The 17756-nt window shown below is 46.9% G+C and overlaps 1 protein-coding gene across 1 annotated transcript in view; it reads right to left on the bottom strand.

Moving 5' to 3' along the window:
• Window positions 1–583: 583 nt before the first annotated feature.
• Window positions 584–17756, bottom strand: part of epc2 (enhancer of polycomb homolog 2 (Drosophila)) — a 43183-nt gene continuing 26010 nt past the window's right edge. The window contains exons 12-14 of the mRNA XM_060929262.1: window positions 17415–17553; window positions 16857–17079; window positions 584–1037 (exon numbers count right to left, since the gene is read on the bottom strand). Coding sequence (XP_060785245.1) covers window positions 965–1037; window positions 16857–17079; window positions 17415–17553 — 435 coding nt within the window. The 3' untranslated portion in view covers window positions 584–964. The remainder of the gene's footprint in view (window positions 1038–16856; window positions 17080–17414; window positions 17554–17756) is intronic.

Raw genomic sequence — 17756 nt, 5'->3', positions numbered from 1 at the left:
CCTTGCATTTTCCAACATGACAATGCCAAACCACATACTGCATCAATTACAGCATCATGGCTGCGTAGAAGAAGGGTCCGGGTACTGAACTGGCCAGCCTGCAGTCCAGATCTTTCACCCATAGAAAACATTTGGCGCATCATAAAACGGAAGATACGACAAAAAAGACCTAAGACAGTTGAGCAACTAGAATCCTACATTAGACAAGAATGGGTTAACATTCCTATCCCTAAACTCGAGCAACTCGTCTCCTCAGTCCCCAGACGTTTACAGACTGTTGTAAAGAGAAAAGGGGATGTCTCACAGTGGGAAACATGGCCTTGTCCCAACTTTTTTGAGATGTGTTGTTGTCATGAAATTTAAAATCACCTAATTTTTCTCTTTAAATGAGACATTTTCTCAGTTTAAACATTTGATATGTCATCTATGTTCTATTCTGAATAAAATATGGAATTTTGAAACTTCCACATCATTGCATTCCGTTTTTATTTAAAATTTGTACTTTGTCCCAACTTTTTTGGAATTGGGGTTGTATAAACAAACGAACAAATAAAAAGAAACAAACAGAGACGTGACACACTAGTTGTCCTGGTTATCCATGTTTTGTGACAAAAATCTGATTTATTTGTACAAGATACAAAAATGTAAACATGGCAAAATAAATAGTTAAAACAAGAAGGTATGATTTGGACTCATGCATGATCCCTGCACTTCCTGATGCACTTTTTTTTGCCATTGGCTGGATTTTCAAGTGCAAAAGCATGAAGACAAGATCAAGGATTCAAGTAACAAATGACACCTAATGATACAAATAGACTATTTTACAAGGTAGTGATAGTTTCCAATTTTACAAAAAAAAAAAAAAATGTACACACAGAATATTCACAAATGTCTGATATGCTACTATGTGATGTAGGTCCACGTACAGGTTCCAGCGTCTCATCAGTGCCCTGTCAGGGGAAGGCTATGTCACCTCCATGGCCACAGTGGTGTCTGCTAATCCGTTCAGAGCCAGCCGCTCCGGCTCGTGTTTATCCCTGAACAAAGCAACAAGTCGTACATTTGATTATGATCACAAACAGTGCTGTTTTTAAACAAAATAAGAAAGAACAAACAATTTTTTAAAAAAGGGGGTTGTATTTCGACAGGTCCTTGCTGGCCTTCCAACATCTGCCATCAGACTCCTGCTCTACAACTTCCCATGTTCTTCCCAGGTCACCCCTCTGCTTGCTGACCTGCACTGGCTACCTATTGCAGCTCGTATCAAATTTAAGACACTGGTGCGCGTTTACCAGGCTCTCAAGGGGTTAGGACCAGCATACCTCCAGAGTCTGATCCACCTGTTCCCCCCCCCCCCAATCTGTCCCTCTGAGTTACATGTTGATCCTGGGATTGAGATGCTGGCCTCTTCTGCCCCTCAGACCTGCTTGATCCATCCTGGTGCCCTGTGTCTGGTCGGAGTTTTATCGCACCGCTCCTGTGGAGGACGGCCCCATGAGGACAGTTGAGGGTTACACCTGGAGGACGCTCTGGACTCTTACAGTAATGCTTTTATGGCTGAGGACTGCAGTTAACTTGCTAACTTTAGGACTGCAGTTGTCATGAACAGTTTTGCACTCAAGTTTCCATCAATGAAGAGTTACAACATCAACAAAACTGTCTTCATGTTAAAACTGTTAATATTATAGTCAGGCTGTCTGTTGTTGCCCAAATGAGGATGGGTTCCCTTTTGAGTCTGGTTCCTCTCGAGGTTTCTTCCTCATGTCGTCTGAGGAAGTTTTTCCTTGCCACCGTCGCCACAGGAGTGCTCATTGGGGATAGATTAGGGACAAAATTAGCTCATGTTTTAAGTCGTTCAAATTCTGTAAAGCTGCTTTGCGACAATGTTTATTGTTAAAAGCGCTATACAAATAAACTTGACTTGACCCGCCCCTACACTCCGTTACTACTGGTCACCTGGCCCATCCTCCTCCTCCTCTCCACTCCTGCTCAGCCCGCTCAAACCTGCTGTCTGTCCTGGTTCCCCGTTGGTGGAATGACCTTCATTGAGGCCAGAACTGCCGACTCCCTGACCACCTTCAAGCACAGACTGAAGACTCACCTTTTCAAGCTGCACCTCTCCCCTGCCCACTGTGTAACTGCGTTTCGGTCTTGACCAACCCAGGCTGTGTACGGTCTAGCCCTGGGGTTAGCTGTTTGAGTTCTCTATTTAGTTGTACCTTGTATGGTTGGTTTGTTTCCATGGCCAGTGTGGGAAATAAGGAATTTTAAGCAGACTGTCACAGGACAGACAAGTCTGAAATGTTATCTGTCTGTCCAAATTTCAGCCTGTCCAAATAACAGGCCAAAGGCCCGGAACAATGTGTCCGGGGAAGCTGAAGGGCTTTAGACGCCTGCAGATGGCTTCTCGGCTGTCTCCAGGCACATTTTTGTGATCTTCAAAGGCCAAGTTACACTCGACACGAGTTGCTAATTACACTACAAATTGAATATAATTTACAAGAAAAATGTCAGAAGATTCAAGAACAACATGCATAAAGTTCTACCCAAGAAAACAGTAGCGCACACAGGTCAGTTCCATAACTAGAAAAAAAAAAAAAGTATGGGGGGGGCCAAGGATGTTCCAGTTGGTTACAACTTACTGGTCCTCATATACAGGTACTATAATAACACTCATGAAACATTAGGTCAGCAACGGTTATTTTTATACCATGTTTATAATAAGTCTATAAGAAATGTAGTAATTAACAATACAACTATTCTTACATAATAGAGTTAAAATTTTGAGTACGAGAGTCCAAGTAACTTTGTAAGACTTTTAAAACGACTCAAAACTAGACATGGTGAGATCATTTGGCATTCGGACTAAAATCTGCTGGACTAGAACTTAGAAAATAGAAGAAAATAAAAACTCTTAAAATATAAATCTACATCCTGCAAAGCATACAGTGGTCAAAATACTTTTTTTTTCCAGTGTTCTGCAATATTGCAGAATGTCAAAATTTTGTTCTGAGCAATTCCAGCGTTATGGACGTGACACTTGAACTCAAAATGGCAACAAATGACCCAGTGCATGTTTTATTGTCTCCCAGTATTTAAACAGGTGTTGCATATTTTAAGGCTGTACCATACTGGAGAAGTGATAGAACAAGAACAATTCCCATAGTACATCTAGGGCATGCCAGAAAATGCCAATAAAAGATGCGTTATGGATGTGACAGAAAAAGTATCACTTTTCTTGGGTGACTGTACATTTTTATCAAACTCTGTGAAATTGTAAACCTAATGTCGAAATGGAGATATCCATTTGATAGAGGGATTCATTCATTCATTATCTCTAGCCGCTTTATCCTTCTACAGGGTCGCAGGCAAGCTGGAGCCTATCCCAGCTGACTACGGGCGAAAGGCGGGGTACACCCTGGACAAGTCGCCAGGTCATCACAGGGCTGACACATAGACACAGACAAACATTCACACTCACATTCACACCTACGGTCAATTTAGAGTCACCAGTTAACCTAACCTGCATGTCTTTGGACTGTGGGGGAAACCGGAGCACCCGGAGGAAACCCACGCGGACACGGGGAGAACATGCAAACTCCACACAGAAAGGCCCTCGCCGGCCCCGGGGCTCGAACCCACGACCTTCTTGCTGTGAGGCGACAGCGCTAACCACTACACCACCGTGCCGCCCGTTCAGAAAATCAGAAAATATAATTATTTTAATATATCAACTCAAAATGAATTAGTTTTGCGCAGAGTGTGTTCTGTGTTGCATTTCATATGGATGTATAATAAGAACTTTTTCAAAAAAAATGTTACGGACATGACAGTGCCTGTCCTGTAAATCGGTGTCGCATCAACACGGCTCCACGGTGACAATGAAATGCGAAATCGTATACCTCATTTACAGTTTGCTTCAATAACCCCATTGCGTTCTGAAAGGATGCTGAACATTGCTGTGGGCGAATATATGTATCATATTTTGGTTGTTGAAAAAGTACTCAACTGGATGCACTGAAATCACCAAATTCTCGATTGTCCTTAGCTAAAGTAGTGAAGGCGAAGGGAACAATTCTTGTGACAAATTGGTTCAACTTATTCACATCTGTAAAATACAGGCCTAGGTGAGATCTCTGGGAGGGGTTTTGATGTATTACATGTTGCTTTATTTTTGCATGGTGAGGTTGACATTTACATGGAATTGCCCTTCTGCAATTTAGAAATATTCTCTGCAAATACACAAGCCTCCATTCTCAACCTAATAATGCCTATATTTACATCATATCTAGCTTTACAACTCATAGCATTACTGTAATTCTTTATTCTCTCACTCTATTTTTAATTTCAGTCTTCACAGATCCTTCTCTGCAGCAAAGTTATCATCATTCCATGATCCCTCCACGGGTCTTTCATCCCCCTCGCCCTGACACTACGGGCTACTACAACTTGAAGTATACCAACTAATCCATAAATGTACTAGTTATCACACCCACACATTATCCTTCCACACAACATACTAATAAAGGCATCACCACAATAAGAAATAGAACACAACTGTTCTTCAACAGGCTTTCGTCTAAACCGGGTAACAGGGGCGCTGCGCCCTCTTACTCTCGGCATGCGCCCTCTTACCGAAATGCCGATTGAACCCCAAGTCACACTTAGGCCATGCACTTATATGCTACTGCACAACATGCAATCTCTTAAAACGATCGTTTCTCCGTGAAAACATCCCAGCAACACCACGTGACAATGTGTCTGATCATCAAATACATTATAATTACTCCAAAAATATTCCAATCATAGTAGATACACCGCCAGACGGTGCAAAAACGATCCGAATTGGCGTTTTCCAGACTAAGGCGCAATGTTTGTTTACTTGTCGCGGCTCTCCCTCTCGTCTCGTTCGCGTCTCTCCCTCTCGTCTCGTTCGCGTCTCTCGTTCGCGTCTCTCTCCCTCTCGTCTCGTTCGCGTCTATCTCCCTCTCGTCTCGTTCGCGTCTCTCTCCCTCTCGTCTCGTTCACGTCTCTCGTTCGCGTCTCTCTCTCTCTCTCGTCTCGTTCGCGTCTCTCTCTCTCTCGTCTCGTTCGCGTCTCTCTCTCTCTCGTCTCGTTCGCGTCTCTCTCTCTCTCGTCTCGTTCGCGTCTCTCTCTCGTCTCGTTCGCGTCTCTCTCTCGTCTCGTCCGCGTCTCTCTCTCGTCTCGTCCGCGTCTCTCTCTCTCGTCTCGTCCGCGTCTCTCTCTCTCGTCTCGTCCGCGTCTCTCTCTCTCGTCTCGTCCGCGTCTCTCTCGTCTCGTTCGCGTCTCTCTCTCCTCGTTCGCGTCTCTCTCTCCTCGTTCGCGTCTCTCTCTCTCTCTCGTTCGCGTCTCTCTCTCTCTCTCGTTCGCGTCTCTCTCTCGTCTCGTTCGCGTCTCTCTCTCGTCTCTCTCTCGTCTCGTTTCTCTCTCTCTCGTGTCTCTCTCTCGTTCGCGTCTCTCTCTCTCGTCTCGTCCGCGTCTCTCTCTCGTCTCGTCCGCGTCTCTCTCTCTCGTCTCGTTCGCGTCTCTCTCGTCTCGTTCGCGTCTCTCTCGTCTCGTTCGCGTCTCTCTCTCGTCTCGTTCGCGTCTCTCTCTCGCCTCGTTCGCGTCTCTCTCTCTCTCGTCTCGTTCGCGTCTCTCTCTCTCTCGTCTCGTTCGCGTCTCTCTCTCTCTCGTCTCGTTCGCGTCTCTCTCTCGCCTCGTTCGCGTCTCTCTCTCGCCTCGTTCGCGTCTCTCTCTCGTCTGCGTCTCTCTCTCGCCTCGTTCGCGTCTCTCTCTCTCTCGTCTCGTTCGCGTCTCTCTCTCTCTCGTCTCGTTCGCGTCTCTCTCTCTCGTCTCGTTCGCGTCTCTCTCTCTCGTCTCGTTCGCGTCTCTCTCTCTCGTCTCGTTCGCGTCTCTCTCTCTCGTCTCGTTCGCGTCTCTCTCTCTCGTCTCGTTCGCGTCTCTCTCTCTCGTCTCGTTCGCGTCTCTCTCTCCTCGTCTCTCTCTCCTCGTTCGCGTCTCTCTCTCTCCTCGTTCGCGTCTCTCTCTCTCGTCTCGTTCGCGTCTCTCTCTCTCGTCTCGTTCGCGTCTCTCTCTCTCTCGTCTCGTTCGCGTCTCTCTCTCTCTCGTCTCGTTCGCGTCTCTCTCTCTCGTCTCGTTCGCGTCTCTCTCTCTCGTCTCGTTCGCGTCTCTCTCTCTCGTCTCGTTCGCGTCTCTCCCTCGTCTCGTTCGCGTCTCTCTCCCTCGTCTCGTTCGCGTCTCTCTCCCTCGTCTCGTTCGCGTCTCTCTCCCTCGTCTCGTTCGCGTCTCTCTCCCTCGTCTCGTTCGCGTCTCTCTCCCTCGTCTCGTTCGCGTCTCTCTCCCTCGTCTCGTTCGCGTCTCTCTCCCTCGTCTCGTTCGCGTCTCTCTCCCTCGTCTCGTTCGCGTCTCTCTCTCTCGTCCGCGTCTCTCTCTCTCGTCCGCGTCTCTCTCTCTCTCTCTCTCTCGTCCGCGTCTCTCTCTCTCTCTCGTCCGCGTCTCTCTCTCTCGTCTCGTCCGCGTCTCTCTCTCTCGTCTCGTCCGCGTCTCTCTCTCTCGTCCGCGTCTCTCTCTCTCGTCTCGTCCGCGTCTCTCTCTCCTCGTTCGCGTCTCTCTCTCTCCTCGTTCGCGTCTCTCTCTCTCTCTCGTTCGCGTCTCTCTCTCGTCTCGTTCGCGTCTCTCTCTCGTCTCTCTCTCGTCTCGTTTCTCTCTCTCTCGTGTCTCTCTCTCGTTCGCGTCTCTCTCTCTCGTCTCGTCCGCGTCTCTCTCTCGTCTCGTCCGCGTCTCTCTCTCTCGTCTCGTTCGCGTCTCTCTCGTCTCGTTCGCGTCTCTCTCGTCTCGTTCGCGTCTCTCTCTCGTCTCGTTCGCGTCTCTCTCTCGCCTCGTTCGCGTCTCTCTCTCTCTCGTCTCGTTCGCGTCTCTCTCTCTCTCGTCTCGTTCGCGTCTCTCTCTCTCTCGTCTCGTTCGCGTCTCTCTCTCGCCTCGTTCGCGTCTCTCTCTCGCCTCGTTCGCGTCTCTCTCTCGTCTGCGTCTCTCTCTCGCCTCGTTCGCGTCTCTCTCTCTCTCGTCTCGTTCGCGTCTCTCTCTCTCTCGTCTCGTTCGCGTCTCTCTCTCTCGTCTCGTTCGCGTCTCTCTCTCTCGTCTCGTTCGCGTCTCTCTCTCTCGTCTCGTTCGCGTCTCTCTCTCTCGTCTCGTTCGCGTCTCTCTCTCTCGTCTCGTTCGCGTCTCTCTCTCTCGTCTCGTTCGCGTCTCTCTCTCTCGTCTCGTTCGCGTCTCTCTCTCTCGTCTCGTTCGCGTCTCTCTCTCCTCGTCTCTCTCTCCTCGTTCGCGTCTCTCTCTCTCCTCGTTCGCGTCTCTCTCTCTCTCTCGTCCGCGTCTCTCTCTCTCGTCTCGTCCGCGTCTCTCTCTCTCGTCTCGTCCGCGTCTCTCTCTCTCGTCCGCGTCTCTCTCTCTCGTCTCGTCCGCGTCTCTCTCTCTCGTCTCGTCCGCGTCTCTCTCTCTCGTCCGCGTCTCTCTCTCTCGTCTCGTCCGCGTCTCTCTCTCCTCGTTCGCGTCTCTCTCTCTCCTCGTTCGCGTCTCTCTCTCTCTCTCGTTCGCGTCTCTCTCTCGTCTCGTTCGCGTCTCTCTCTCTCGTCTCGTTCGCGTCTCTCTCTCTCGTCTCGTTCGCGTCTCTCTCTCTCGTCTCGTTCGCGTCTCTCTCGTCTCTCTCTCGTCTCGTTTCTCTCTCTCTCGTGTCTCTCTCTCGTTCGCGTCTCTCTCTCTCGTCTCGTCCGCGTCTCTCTCTCTCGTCTCGTTCGCGTCTCTCTCTCTCGTCTCTCTCTCGTCTCGTTTCTCTCTCTCGTTCGCGTCTCTCTCTCTCGTCTCGTTCGCGTCTCTCTCGTCTCGTTCGCGTCTCTCTCTCGTCTCGTTCGCGTCTCTCTCCCTCGTCTCGTTCGCGTCTCTCTCCCTCGTCTCGTTCGCGTCTCTCTCCCTCGTCTCGTTCGCGTCTCTCTCCCTCGTCTCGTTCGCGTCTCTCTCCCTCGTCTCGTTCGCGTCTCTCTCCCTCGTCTCGTTCGCGTCTCTCTCTCTCGTCCGCGTCTCTCTCTCTCGTCCGCGTCTCTCTCTCTCTCTCTCTCTCGTCCGCGTCTCTCTCTCTCGTCTCGTCCGCGTCTCTCTCTCTCGTCTCGTCCGCGTCTCTCTCTCTCGTCCGCGTCTCTCTCTCTCGTCTCGTCCGCGTCTCTCTCTCCTCGTTCGCGTCTCTCTCTCTCCTCGTTCGCGTCTCTCTCTCTCTCTCGTTCGCGTCTCTCTCTCGTCTCGTTCGCGTCTCTCTCTCTCGTCTCGTTCGCGTCTCTCTCTCTCGTCTCGTTCGCGTCTCTCTCGTCTCTCTCTCGTCTCGTTTCTCTCTCTCTCGTGTCTCTCTCTCGTTCGCGTCTCTCTCTCTCGTCTCGTTCGCGTCTCTCTCTCTCGTCTCGTCCGCGTCTCTCTCTCTCGTCTCGTCCGCGTCTCTCTCTCTCGTCTCGTTCGCGTCTCTCTCGTCTCGTTCGCGTCTCTCTCGTCTCGTTCGCGTCTCTCTCGTCTCGTTCGCGTCTCTCTCTCGTCTCGTTCGCGTCTCTCTCTCGTCTCGTCCGCGTCTCTCTCTCGTCTCGTCCGCGTCTCTCTCTCTCGTCTCGTCCGCGTCTCTCTCTCTCGTCTCGTCTCTCTCTCTCGTCTCGTCCGCGTCTCTCTCGTCTCGTTCGCGTCTCTCTCTCTCTCGTCTCGTCCGCGTCTCTCTCTCTCGTCTCGTCCGCGTCTCTCTCTCTCGTCTCGTCCGCGTCTCTCTCTCGTCTCGTCCGCGTCTCTCTCTCTCGTCTCGTCCGCGTCTCTCTCGTCTCGTTCGCGTCTCTCTCTCTCGTCCGCGTCTCTCTCTCTCGTCCGCGTCTCTCTCTCTCTCGTCCGCGTCTCTCTCTCTCGTCTCGTCCGCGTCTCTCTCTCTCGTCTCGTCCGCGTCTCTCTCTCTCGTCTCGTCCGCGTCTCTCTCTCTCGTCTCGTCCGCGTCTCTCTCTCCTCGTTCGCGTCTCTCTCTCTCCTCGTTCGCGTCTCTCTCGCGTCTCGTTCGCGTCTCTCTCTCTCGTCTCGTTCGCGTCTCTCTCTCTCGTCTCTCTCTCGTCTCGTTTCTCTCTCTCGTTCGCGTCTCTCTCTCTCGTCTCGTCCGCGTCTCTCTCTCTCTCGTCTCGTCCGCGTCTCTCTCTCTCTCGTCTCGTTCGCGTCTCTCTCGTCTCGTTCGCGTCTCTCTCGTCTCGTTCGCGTCTCTCTCTCTCTCGTCTCGTTCGCGTCTCTCTCGTCTCGTTCGCGTCTCTCTCTCGTCTCGTTCGCGTCTCTCTCTCGTCTCGTTCGCGTCTCTCTCTCGTCTCGTTCGCGTCTCTCTCTCTCGTTCGCGTCTCTCTCTCTCGTTCGCGTCTCTCTCTCTCGTCTCGTTCGCGTCTCTCTCTCGTCTCGTTCGCGTCTCTCTCTCTCGTCTCGTTCGCGTCTCTCTCTCGTCTCGTTCGCGTCTCTCTCGTCTCGTTCGCGTCTCTCTCTCGTCTCGTTCGCGTCTCTCTCTCGTCTCGTTCGCGTCTCTCTCTCGTCTCGTTCGCGTCTCTCATCTCGCTTGCCTCTCTCGCCCTGTCTTTCTCGTCTTGCTTGCCTCTCTCTCCCCGTCTTTCTCGCCTCTCTCTCGTATGTGTCTCATCTCACTCGTCTCTCTCGTGTGTGCGTCTTTCTCTCTCCCATGTGTCTCTCTCTGGCTCGTGTCTCTCATGTGTCTCTTTGGATTACAAATTGATGCTTTTTAAGCAAAGATGGACGAATGCAAAAGTTGTTGGTCCGGCCTTATTTCCCCACACTGCTTGGCTTTGTGACTATTGATACTTCAATGGAATATTACACTGTTGTCGCTAGAACTTGTCTAGAAGTTCAGTATTTCATGTACCTGACTTTTGCACTCGTTGTATGTCGCTCTGAATAAGAGTGTCTGCTAAATGCCTGCAAATGTAATGCAATATTTTGAAGTGACCTAAATGCCATTTTAACAGTTACGCAACACTGGCACTTACGATCATAACTCCGAGTTAAAGCTGTACTGCCTTTCAGATTTTTCAAGTGTAGGCCATGAAAAGAATTTTCCCAACACCCAATTATTTTTATTTAGTGGACCAAAAGCTATTGAATTTGAATCATAGACTTCCAACTTTATTAGTTTCTTTTTAACTAGAACAATTAATGAATTCATCTCCACGTGGCCCTAAATTCTCCGCTATTTTTCCTGCTTCACCATGACGCAATACAAGAGACCATGTCATGCATGACGTGGTGGGCTTTCCCCGTTCACGCAAAGCATTGTGGGATACACTTTGAAACAGGAGAGAAAAATGGAGGACACGAGTGTGCGAATGAAATGTGAAAGATCAACTACAGTAATGGAAAGCGAAAAATAATTATATTATTTACCAGCTTAAGGTCGGTCCGTATCATAAAATACCGTGACCGAGGTCTTGAAAGTACTGAGCGAGGCCCTCTGGGCCGAGGTCAGTATTCAAGGCTGAGGTGACGGTATTTCACCATACGGACCAACCTTAAGCTGGTAAATAATATATTTATTTTTTTCTTTACCAAATTCTAACAGAAAACGAGAGCGCCCGAAAGGGAAAACCGAGCCGAGCCGCCATTTTGAATCCTCATTCACGGCTGTAATGCAAATGGCTTCCTCCTCGGTATACAAGTGCACTTCCATGGCAGGAAAAAAAATATTGGCGCCTGTGTCGTCCCCTATTTATACAAATAGGAGTCATTCAGGATTCAGCCATGTTTTTGCTCGGCGTTAGCAACAGTTAGAGGTTTTTAGCTTTCTCCTGAAATGTTTTCTTTTATTTCTTCTTCCTCAGGGTAGTAAAACTCGCTTTCGCTGTGAACACTGTCGTTATCGCTATCCATGCTGTAAAATTAATGCTATTCTCCTGAGAAATGTGAAAATAAATGTTGACAAAAATTGCTACTATGACTGTTGCTGTTGTGAACGAGCGAGTCGCCAGAGGTCCGTATCCAGGGTCCGTATCGTAGGATACGGACCTGCTCACCAGCCAATCAGACCGCAGGATTTGATGGAAACCGGACCGCGAAAAAAAAAAAAGATGATGTTATATGCAAAGGAAATGCAACGCAGGACCAAACTAATAAATAAATATCAGGGGTCAGCGAGCACCTCGGTGTGATCAGCTGTTCGTTTAGCAACAGAATGATGGAACTGTCAGTGCACGGTCAAAGGTAAACCTGTGCGCGCGCGCACACACGGACTTCCTCGGTCTGCTTGACTGCGCGAAGCGAGCGATTTCATGCACATTATTTTCTGTGGAATCCTGTCAAATTAAATCACTTCCCAGCCACAGAATGGTCTGGGTTTTTTTTTTTTAAGATATTACAGAAATAAACATATGGGTTGTTTTACAATCAGGGTACGCAAGCTAAAATCACATTTAACACTTATCTTCTTCAATATCAAAAGGCTTGACTAAATAAACTTGGTTGTTTATTGTAGCCCTGTGATAGCGCTATTTACCATGCAAAAAAAAATTGGTGATAACGTTATTTTTGGTGAATGTATGGCAATATGTGTCATATTTAGCAAAATTACTCGTGTCATTTAGAGAAAGTGCTTTTTTGACCACAGGTAGCTCCAAAAGGGATGCACTTAAATCATTCTTTATACCATAAAACACATATTTGGTTCCATATCATTGGAAACATAGTTAAGTTTTAATGTTGAACGCCAGTAAGTTTTCAGACTATTTTGATCAAATTAGTACGGAATTGTGTTAAAAAAATGTCCTCTCCGAGACAGCTAAATTTTCAATATAAAATAACATATCTAAAATGATTATTTTCATCCTAAAATGTGGTCAAGATATTGGGACATAAATATTAGAGACAACTAACACAAAGCTTACAGCCTTATATTTAAAAGCACTATGGAAGTAGTGGATTCTGAATTGTCAAAAAAAAAGTCCTCTCCGAGAATCACTTCATTTGTTTCTCCCAGCCCTGCTTAAAGCTACACTTAATCTTCTTTATCTTATAGCAGATTACACAAAACTACCATACACACATCTGTCAAAAAATTACCTGAAATCTGTTCTTGAACTTGTCCTTCACTTAAAAACTGGCACAAGAACCAATTTGAATCAATTTGAATTTTGGACCCCTGTGACACAAACTTTGTACCCTGATTGTAAAACATATATCACAATGACCACATTTCAGAGGGAACTCAATTTCACTGATTTTATGAAATCGAAAGGCCGTCTTCTTTTAAAACCAACACAAGATGAAGATGCTTCTCCGAGACCGAAGAGCACAGCATGACCACGTGTCCACAAGTGGACAGCTCTAATAACGTCATTTCATACCTGGCAGTAGAATGAACGCATCTCAACTGACCACTTGTGATTGATCTCACTTCCCTGCTATGTTTTTAAACAAACACGTACACCATTTCCGTTAACAAAGACCAAACGCATCGTTGCTTTTTAACTGGCGGGACGCAGCAATGTACTTCCTGTGGAAGTTAACAGAAGAATAAATCAAAACTTAAAATCGTTACACTTTAATATAACGCTGTTTGTGCGCGAATGAATGTGCACTTCTGCTTATGTAGAGGACATCGGTTCAACAGTCAGTCCTTCGACGTGGCCCACGACGTACACATTCATGTACACACTGCTAAAAGAACGCGACCTTATATGTATGTGGTCTGAGTGATCGGAGCTCAATGTGTCTTTGGAACACGTGACCCTGTTCACACCTTTAATTAGAGCTGTCTACGTGCGACCTGATCACACAGGATGTGAAGAGCTATGTGCTCGAAACAGTAAAGGTCAGCTGAACTGTCAGACAAACAAACTGCATTACTGGCTTTAAAGCTCATGATAATGATATCATTTAGAATTTTCTTTTTTTTAAATAGTTTATCAACAAGGAAGTTTAACATCTGAACAGAGTGAAGGCCTAATGAAGCCTTTATCACTCCTGAACACGGGTTCGTTCCTGAGTGCTGGGACGCTTTCATACAGTGAACCTACTCTTAGTAAAGTGGAACGCATTTAACAAGAAATGTGAGTTCATTTAGCACACTTGCACGTTACAATTTTTTGAGGCTGCTGCCTCATAGAGACAAAGCGAGGCAGTAGCCACTATAGGGGTGTTCACACGGCACATATTTGCATCGATGCTGCACCGATGTCTTTTGTTGCGATATATCTTACACCGGTGTAAATTTTGTGGAGCGTTCACATGTCACAAACCTGCTTACTACAGAGAAGCGTGTTAGCACCGGTGCAGCCCCATTTGTGTTCACACGGCAGTTTTTGCGACCGCGCTATACGATAGTAACAATGCGGAAATGAAATACGCGCATGCGTGAAAATGTACTTCCTTTTCCCGGTTGTCATGGCATCACCAAGCGCCGGGAAAACAACGTGGATGAAGACACCAGTGTTGCCAGGTACTGCTGACGTTTTCCAGCCCAAAATATGTTCAAATCCGCCAAAATGCACTTAAAACCGCCCAATCTGGCAACACTGGAAGACACGCAGTTCTGTTGTTGTTGATATTCGCCATTTTGGAAGCGCAAAATACCAGGATGCAAATTATGCAATGCCCGTATGTAATCAACTCTCGTCACGCGTAGCGAGTCTACCCCTGTAGCATTCAGACGTCCCATTTTATAATCGGTGCTGCCCCGCAAACTAGCATTTACTCCGGAGTAAATTTCTTAAACCACCTCCCGAGCAGGGTTAGATTTGCGCCGTCTACAGCAGCTTTCAGGGTCTACACCGGTATAACTTTGTACCGTGTGAACGCTCTACCGGGGCAGCCCCGGTGCTACACCGGAGTAAAAGTTGCCGTGTGAACACCCCTCAAGTCATCGTGTTGTAAGAATAGTGCACTGTGCATACGCATTACAAAATCACCAGAACAGTGAATCGTGATCTTGCGATACGAACAGCTGATCTGGCGTTATTAAAAGAACACGAACGAGTGGCGAAGCCACTGTGTCATCGTGTTGTAAGAATGAGTAACAATAGCAAAACGTCGTAACCAATCAGCACTTATCCTGATTGAGTTCGATTACCCGTTCTACTTCTGGATAAACTTCGGAACCAGTCAGAACCAGAAACGAAATAAGAGAAACCTCGTTATAACTTCGTAGTATCGGAAGATAATCGGCAGATAAAAAGATAAACGAAATTCACCCCATGGTTCGCCAAGGCTACTGATTCGAGATCAGCTACACTACCGTTCAAAGGTTTGGGGTCACCCAGACAATTTTGTGTTTTCCATGATAAGTCACACTTTTATTTACCACCGCAAGTTGTAAAATGAATAGAAAATAGAGTCGAGACATTTTTCTGGCCATTTTGAGCATTTAATCGACCCCACAAATGTGATGCTCCAGAAACTCAATCTGCTCAAAGGAAGGTCAGTTTTATAGCTTCTCTAAAGAGCTCAACTGTTTTCAGCTGTGCTAACATGATTGTACAAGGGTTTTCTAATCCTCCATTAGCCTTCTGAGGCAATGAGCAAACACATTGTACCATTAGAACACTGGAGTGAGAGTTGCTGGAAATGGGCCTCTATACACCTATGGAGATATTGCACCAAAAACCAGACATTTGCAGCTAGAATAGTCATTTACCACATTAGCAATGTATAGAGTGGATTTCTGATTAGTTTAAAGTGATCTTCGTTGAAAAGAACAGTGCTTTTCTTTCAAAAATAAGGACATTTCAAAGTGACCCCAAACTTTTGAACGGCAGTGTAAGTGGTGTTTATTTTAAGAAAATTTACCTTTTGATTATCACGGCTTTTGTTTGGTCCTTCCGAAAGGTCAAATGAAAGGTTTTGCAAGTTGGGGTTTTTTCAGCTTTTTGGCAGATATATTAAAAAGCCGATATCAAACTTCTGCTATTCGCTTTAATTTTAGAGTCCTTACACGACACTTGTGAAACAAAATGCGCTCATTAGTACTAAATAACGCTTCTAAAGACAATTCATGAACAAGTGCTTTCTTGCTAGTTTGAAAATAGATCTAGCTCACAGAACAAAACCGAGTAAACAACATTGGGAACCTAAATACTCCAAGCCCTGATGCTGCTCACAGCTTGGTGATGCTTGCAAGAGATGAGGCGAGTATCATTGATAACGTGATATTTACTGTATGGACATAGGATCAGAAAACAATTTTATTTATAAGCAGTAGCCACACGTACACAAAGGGTACCTACCGTATAACCTCTAATGAACGCCTCTGGGGGCGTTAAATTTTTCAAAAGGGAGGGGGGCGTTTATTAGGGGTAAAAAATCACGGTTGATCGAATTTTTCAAACCCTAACATAACTGCCCTACTAATTTTCCCTAACTTTCATACGTTTTCTAGGTGAAAAGTCGTCGAATTGTTTTTGAAAATTGATTTTTTTATTATTTGGGGCGCTTACTGGAGTGTATACGGTAATGCAGGTGTTCATTCGGCGAGGAAACAGCCCAGATATAGCTCGAGTGTCAGCTGGCTTGACACCTTTGATCTTTTCGCCGACCACTGTTACGTCACTCACTTTGCATAAAGCTCCCTTTTTACAGAAGTCACGTGCCTCCCAGATAATTTGATCTGATCATTCTGTTTCTAATCATAAAGATGCACACACGTGTTGAAAAACACAAATCCTACACTGCGAGTTTTAAGCTAAAAGTCGTAAAAACGGCAGAGGAGAAAGGAAAGCACTTTGCTTCTAAACTCTACAAGATCGATCGGAAACGAGTCCGTGAATGGTGCCAACAAAAACGCAAAATTGAAACTTTGGCAGCCGGGCAGAAAAAGGCTAGTGGTGCAGGTCGGCCTCTGCGGTGAGGTCTGCGTGGGACAGAATTTTCAGTCCCACTCCCGCCAAGAATTATGATTTTCAGTCCCGCTCCCACCTGCCATGTTTTGTCCCGCTCCCGCCCGCAAATCCCGCATGATGCAGACGTTCGCGTTATTTCTCATGAAAGTTCTTGTCATTGGCTTGGGGAATTAAACATGCTGAGCTTAGCTGAGCTCTCCACTGACCGATCCTTCACCTAGCGCACGTAGCGAGGGTGCGCGTTGCCAGGCGGCATGCGCAGCTGAGGCTTTACAGAGATACCCAACACACCTACCAAAATCTACAGTGGATATTAAGAATATTGTACATTGCACATAGCTTATATGCCACTCCTCACATTTACATTCTGAAGCACTGTGAGCTCCACTCTTCTGCCATGATCGGAGATCTCAAACACGGAACAGCGGAAAGGAATCGGAAACGTACGCGAGATTAGACCACATCCGCAAATTTAGGCATCTTAAAATGTTTTTATTAATGCCAAATAAAATATCCAGCACAAATTATATATAATAGACATAAATGAATAATTTATAAATTTTATTTTAAACACGTTTTTAGTTAGCGGGACTGCAGCTTATCACCTCTCCCGCATTGTGCACTCCCCCTCCCGCCCGCAATGAGCTTTCAAAATTTGTCCCGTGCCGCACTGCTTTGCGTCGGGTCCCGCGGGACTCCCGCGGGAGTGCAGGGCTCTACTCTGCGGTATGCGGAGCAGGCGTCGACGGATTGTGATAGCCCAGGACATTGAATTCGTATTCGATTTGGATACTGGACTTGGATAGAAAACCTGGGGTATGTAAAACTGTTCAGACTGTTAGTTTTTTTTTAAATTTTGAATTAGTTTTTTTCCGAAATTTGGCAGGGGGGGGTGTTAATTAGGAAGGGGGCGTTCATTAGAGGTTATACAGTATTTTTTTTTTTTTTTACCTGCTGAGTGTGACTTTGGGCACGCGCTCCAGACTGCTGCTGGCCACGCTGGCGAGCTTTAACGTGGGCGATGAGGGGGCACAGGGTCGTGCAGGAGACACGACACTCACATGGGGCACAGACTGGGGCACGGCAGGGGGGCGGGTAGAGGACGATGAGCCTGAGGAGACGCTGCTGACTCCGAGTGGAGATGAACAGCTGAACTTACTCGGTCTGGAGCTTCCTGTTGAGAAATAAAGAGAGAGATGGTGAAGGTGAAGTAGCTATAGGAGGAGTTTTCTCAGTAAAGTCGTGGCCACTCATTTGGTTATAAAAAATAAAGACTAGGACAAAACGAAAAATATGTTTTGTGTGATTTAAAATAATAATAATTTTGGTATTCGTTTTCATGTAGTTTTTATTTCCACACGCTTCGTCAGTGAAATTCAGTCCATACTGTAATCTGCAAAATAATCCAGTAATACAAATGAAGACTGCACTAAAACAACACTGCTGTTCATGGCAGATTCTTTGCGAGTGAATCCCAGCCATGTCTTTCTCCGTATACAAGTAGCTCACCTGAATTTGTCAGGATGCCGTTGACTCCGGTGCTGTGGGGTTTGAGATCCTTGTTTGAGCCACTGACCACAGCAGAGGCGGCGAAGTGAGCGCTGGCTGAGTCTAACGTCTTGGACAGCGAGCCTGAGGAGGCCGATTTCTACAGGACAGGTAGAGAGATGTTCTAGACAAGCCACTTTTTAAAGGAAGCAGCAGATTTGTTAGCAGTCAGTACAGGACTCTTTTTGTCAGTGTTTATAAAATTATTAGCGGTGGTTTCTCCATTCCGGTTTCGAAAAAAGCCTTTCATGAGCTCGATCATGTGTGAAATCTCTGTGTGCATGCACTAATGTATCCTTGTTT

The sequence above is a fragment of the Neoarius graeffei genome, chromosome 9, assembly GCF_027579695.1.
Source record: "Neoarius graeffei isolate fNeoGra1 chromosome 9, fNeoGra1.pri, whole genome shotgun sequence".
NCBI lineage: Eukaryota > Metazoa > Chordata > Actinopteri > Siluriformes > Ariidae > Neoarius > Neoarius graeffei.
The sequence above is the reverse complement of the archived record's forward strand: the minus strand, read 5'-3'. Positions and strand labels throughout refer to the sequence as shown.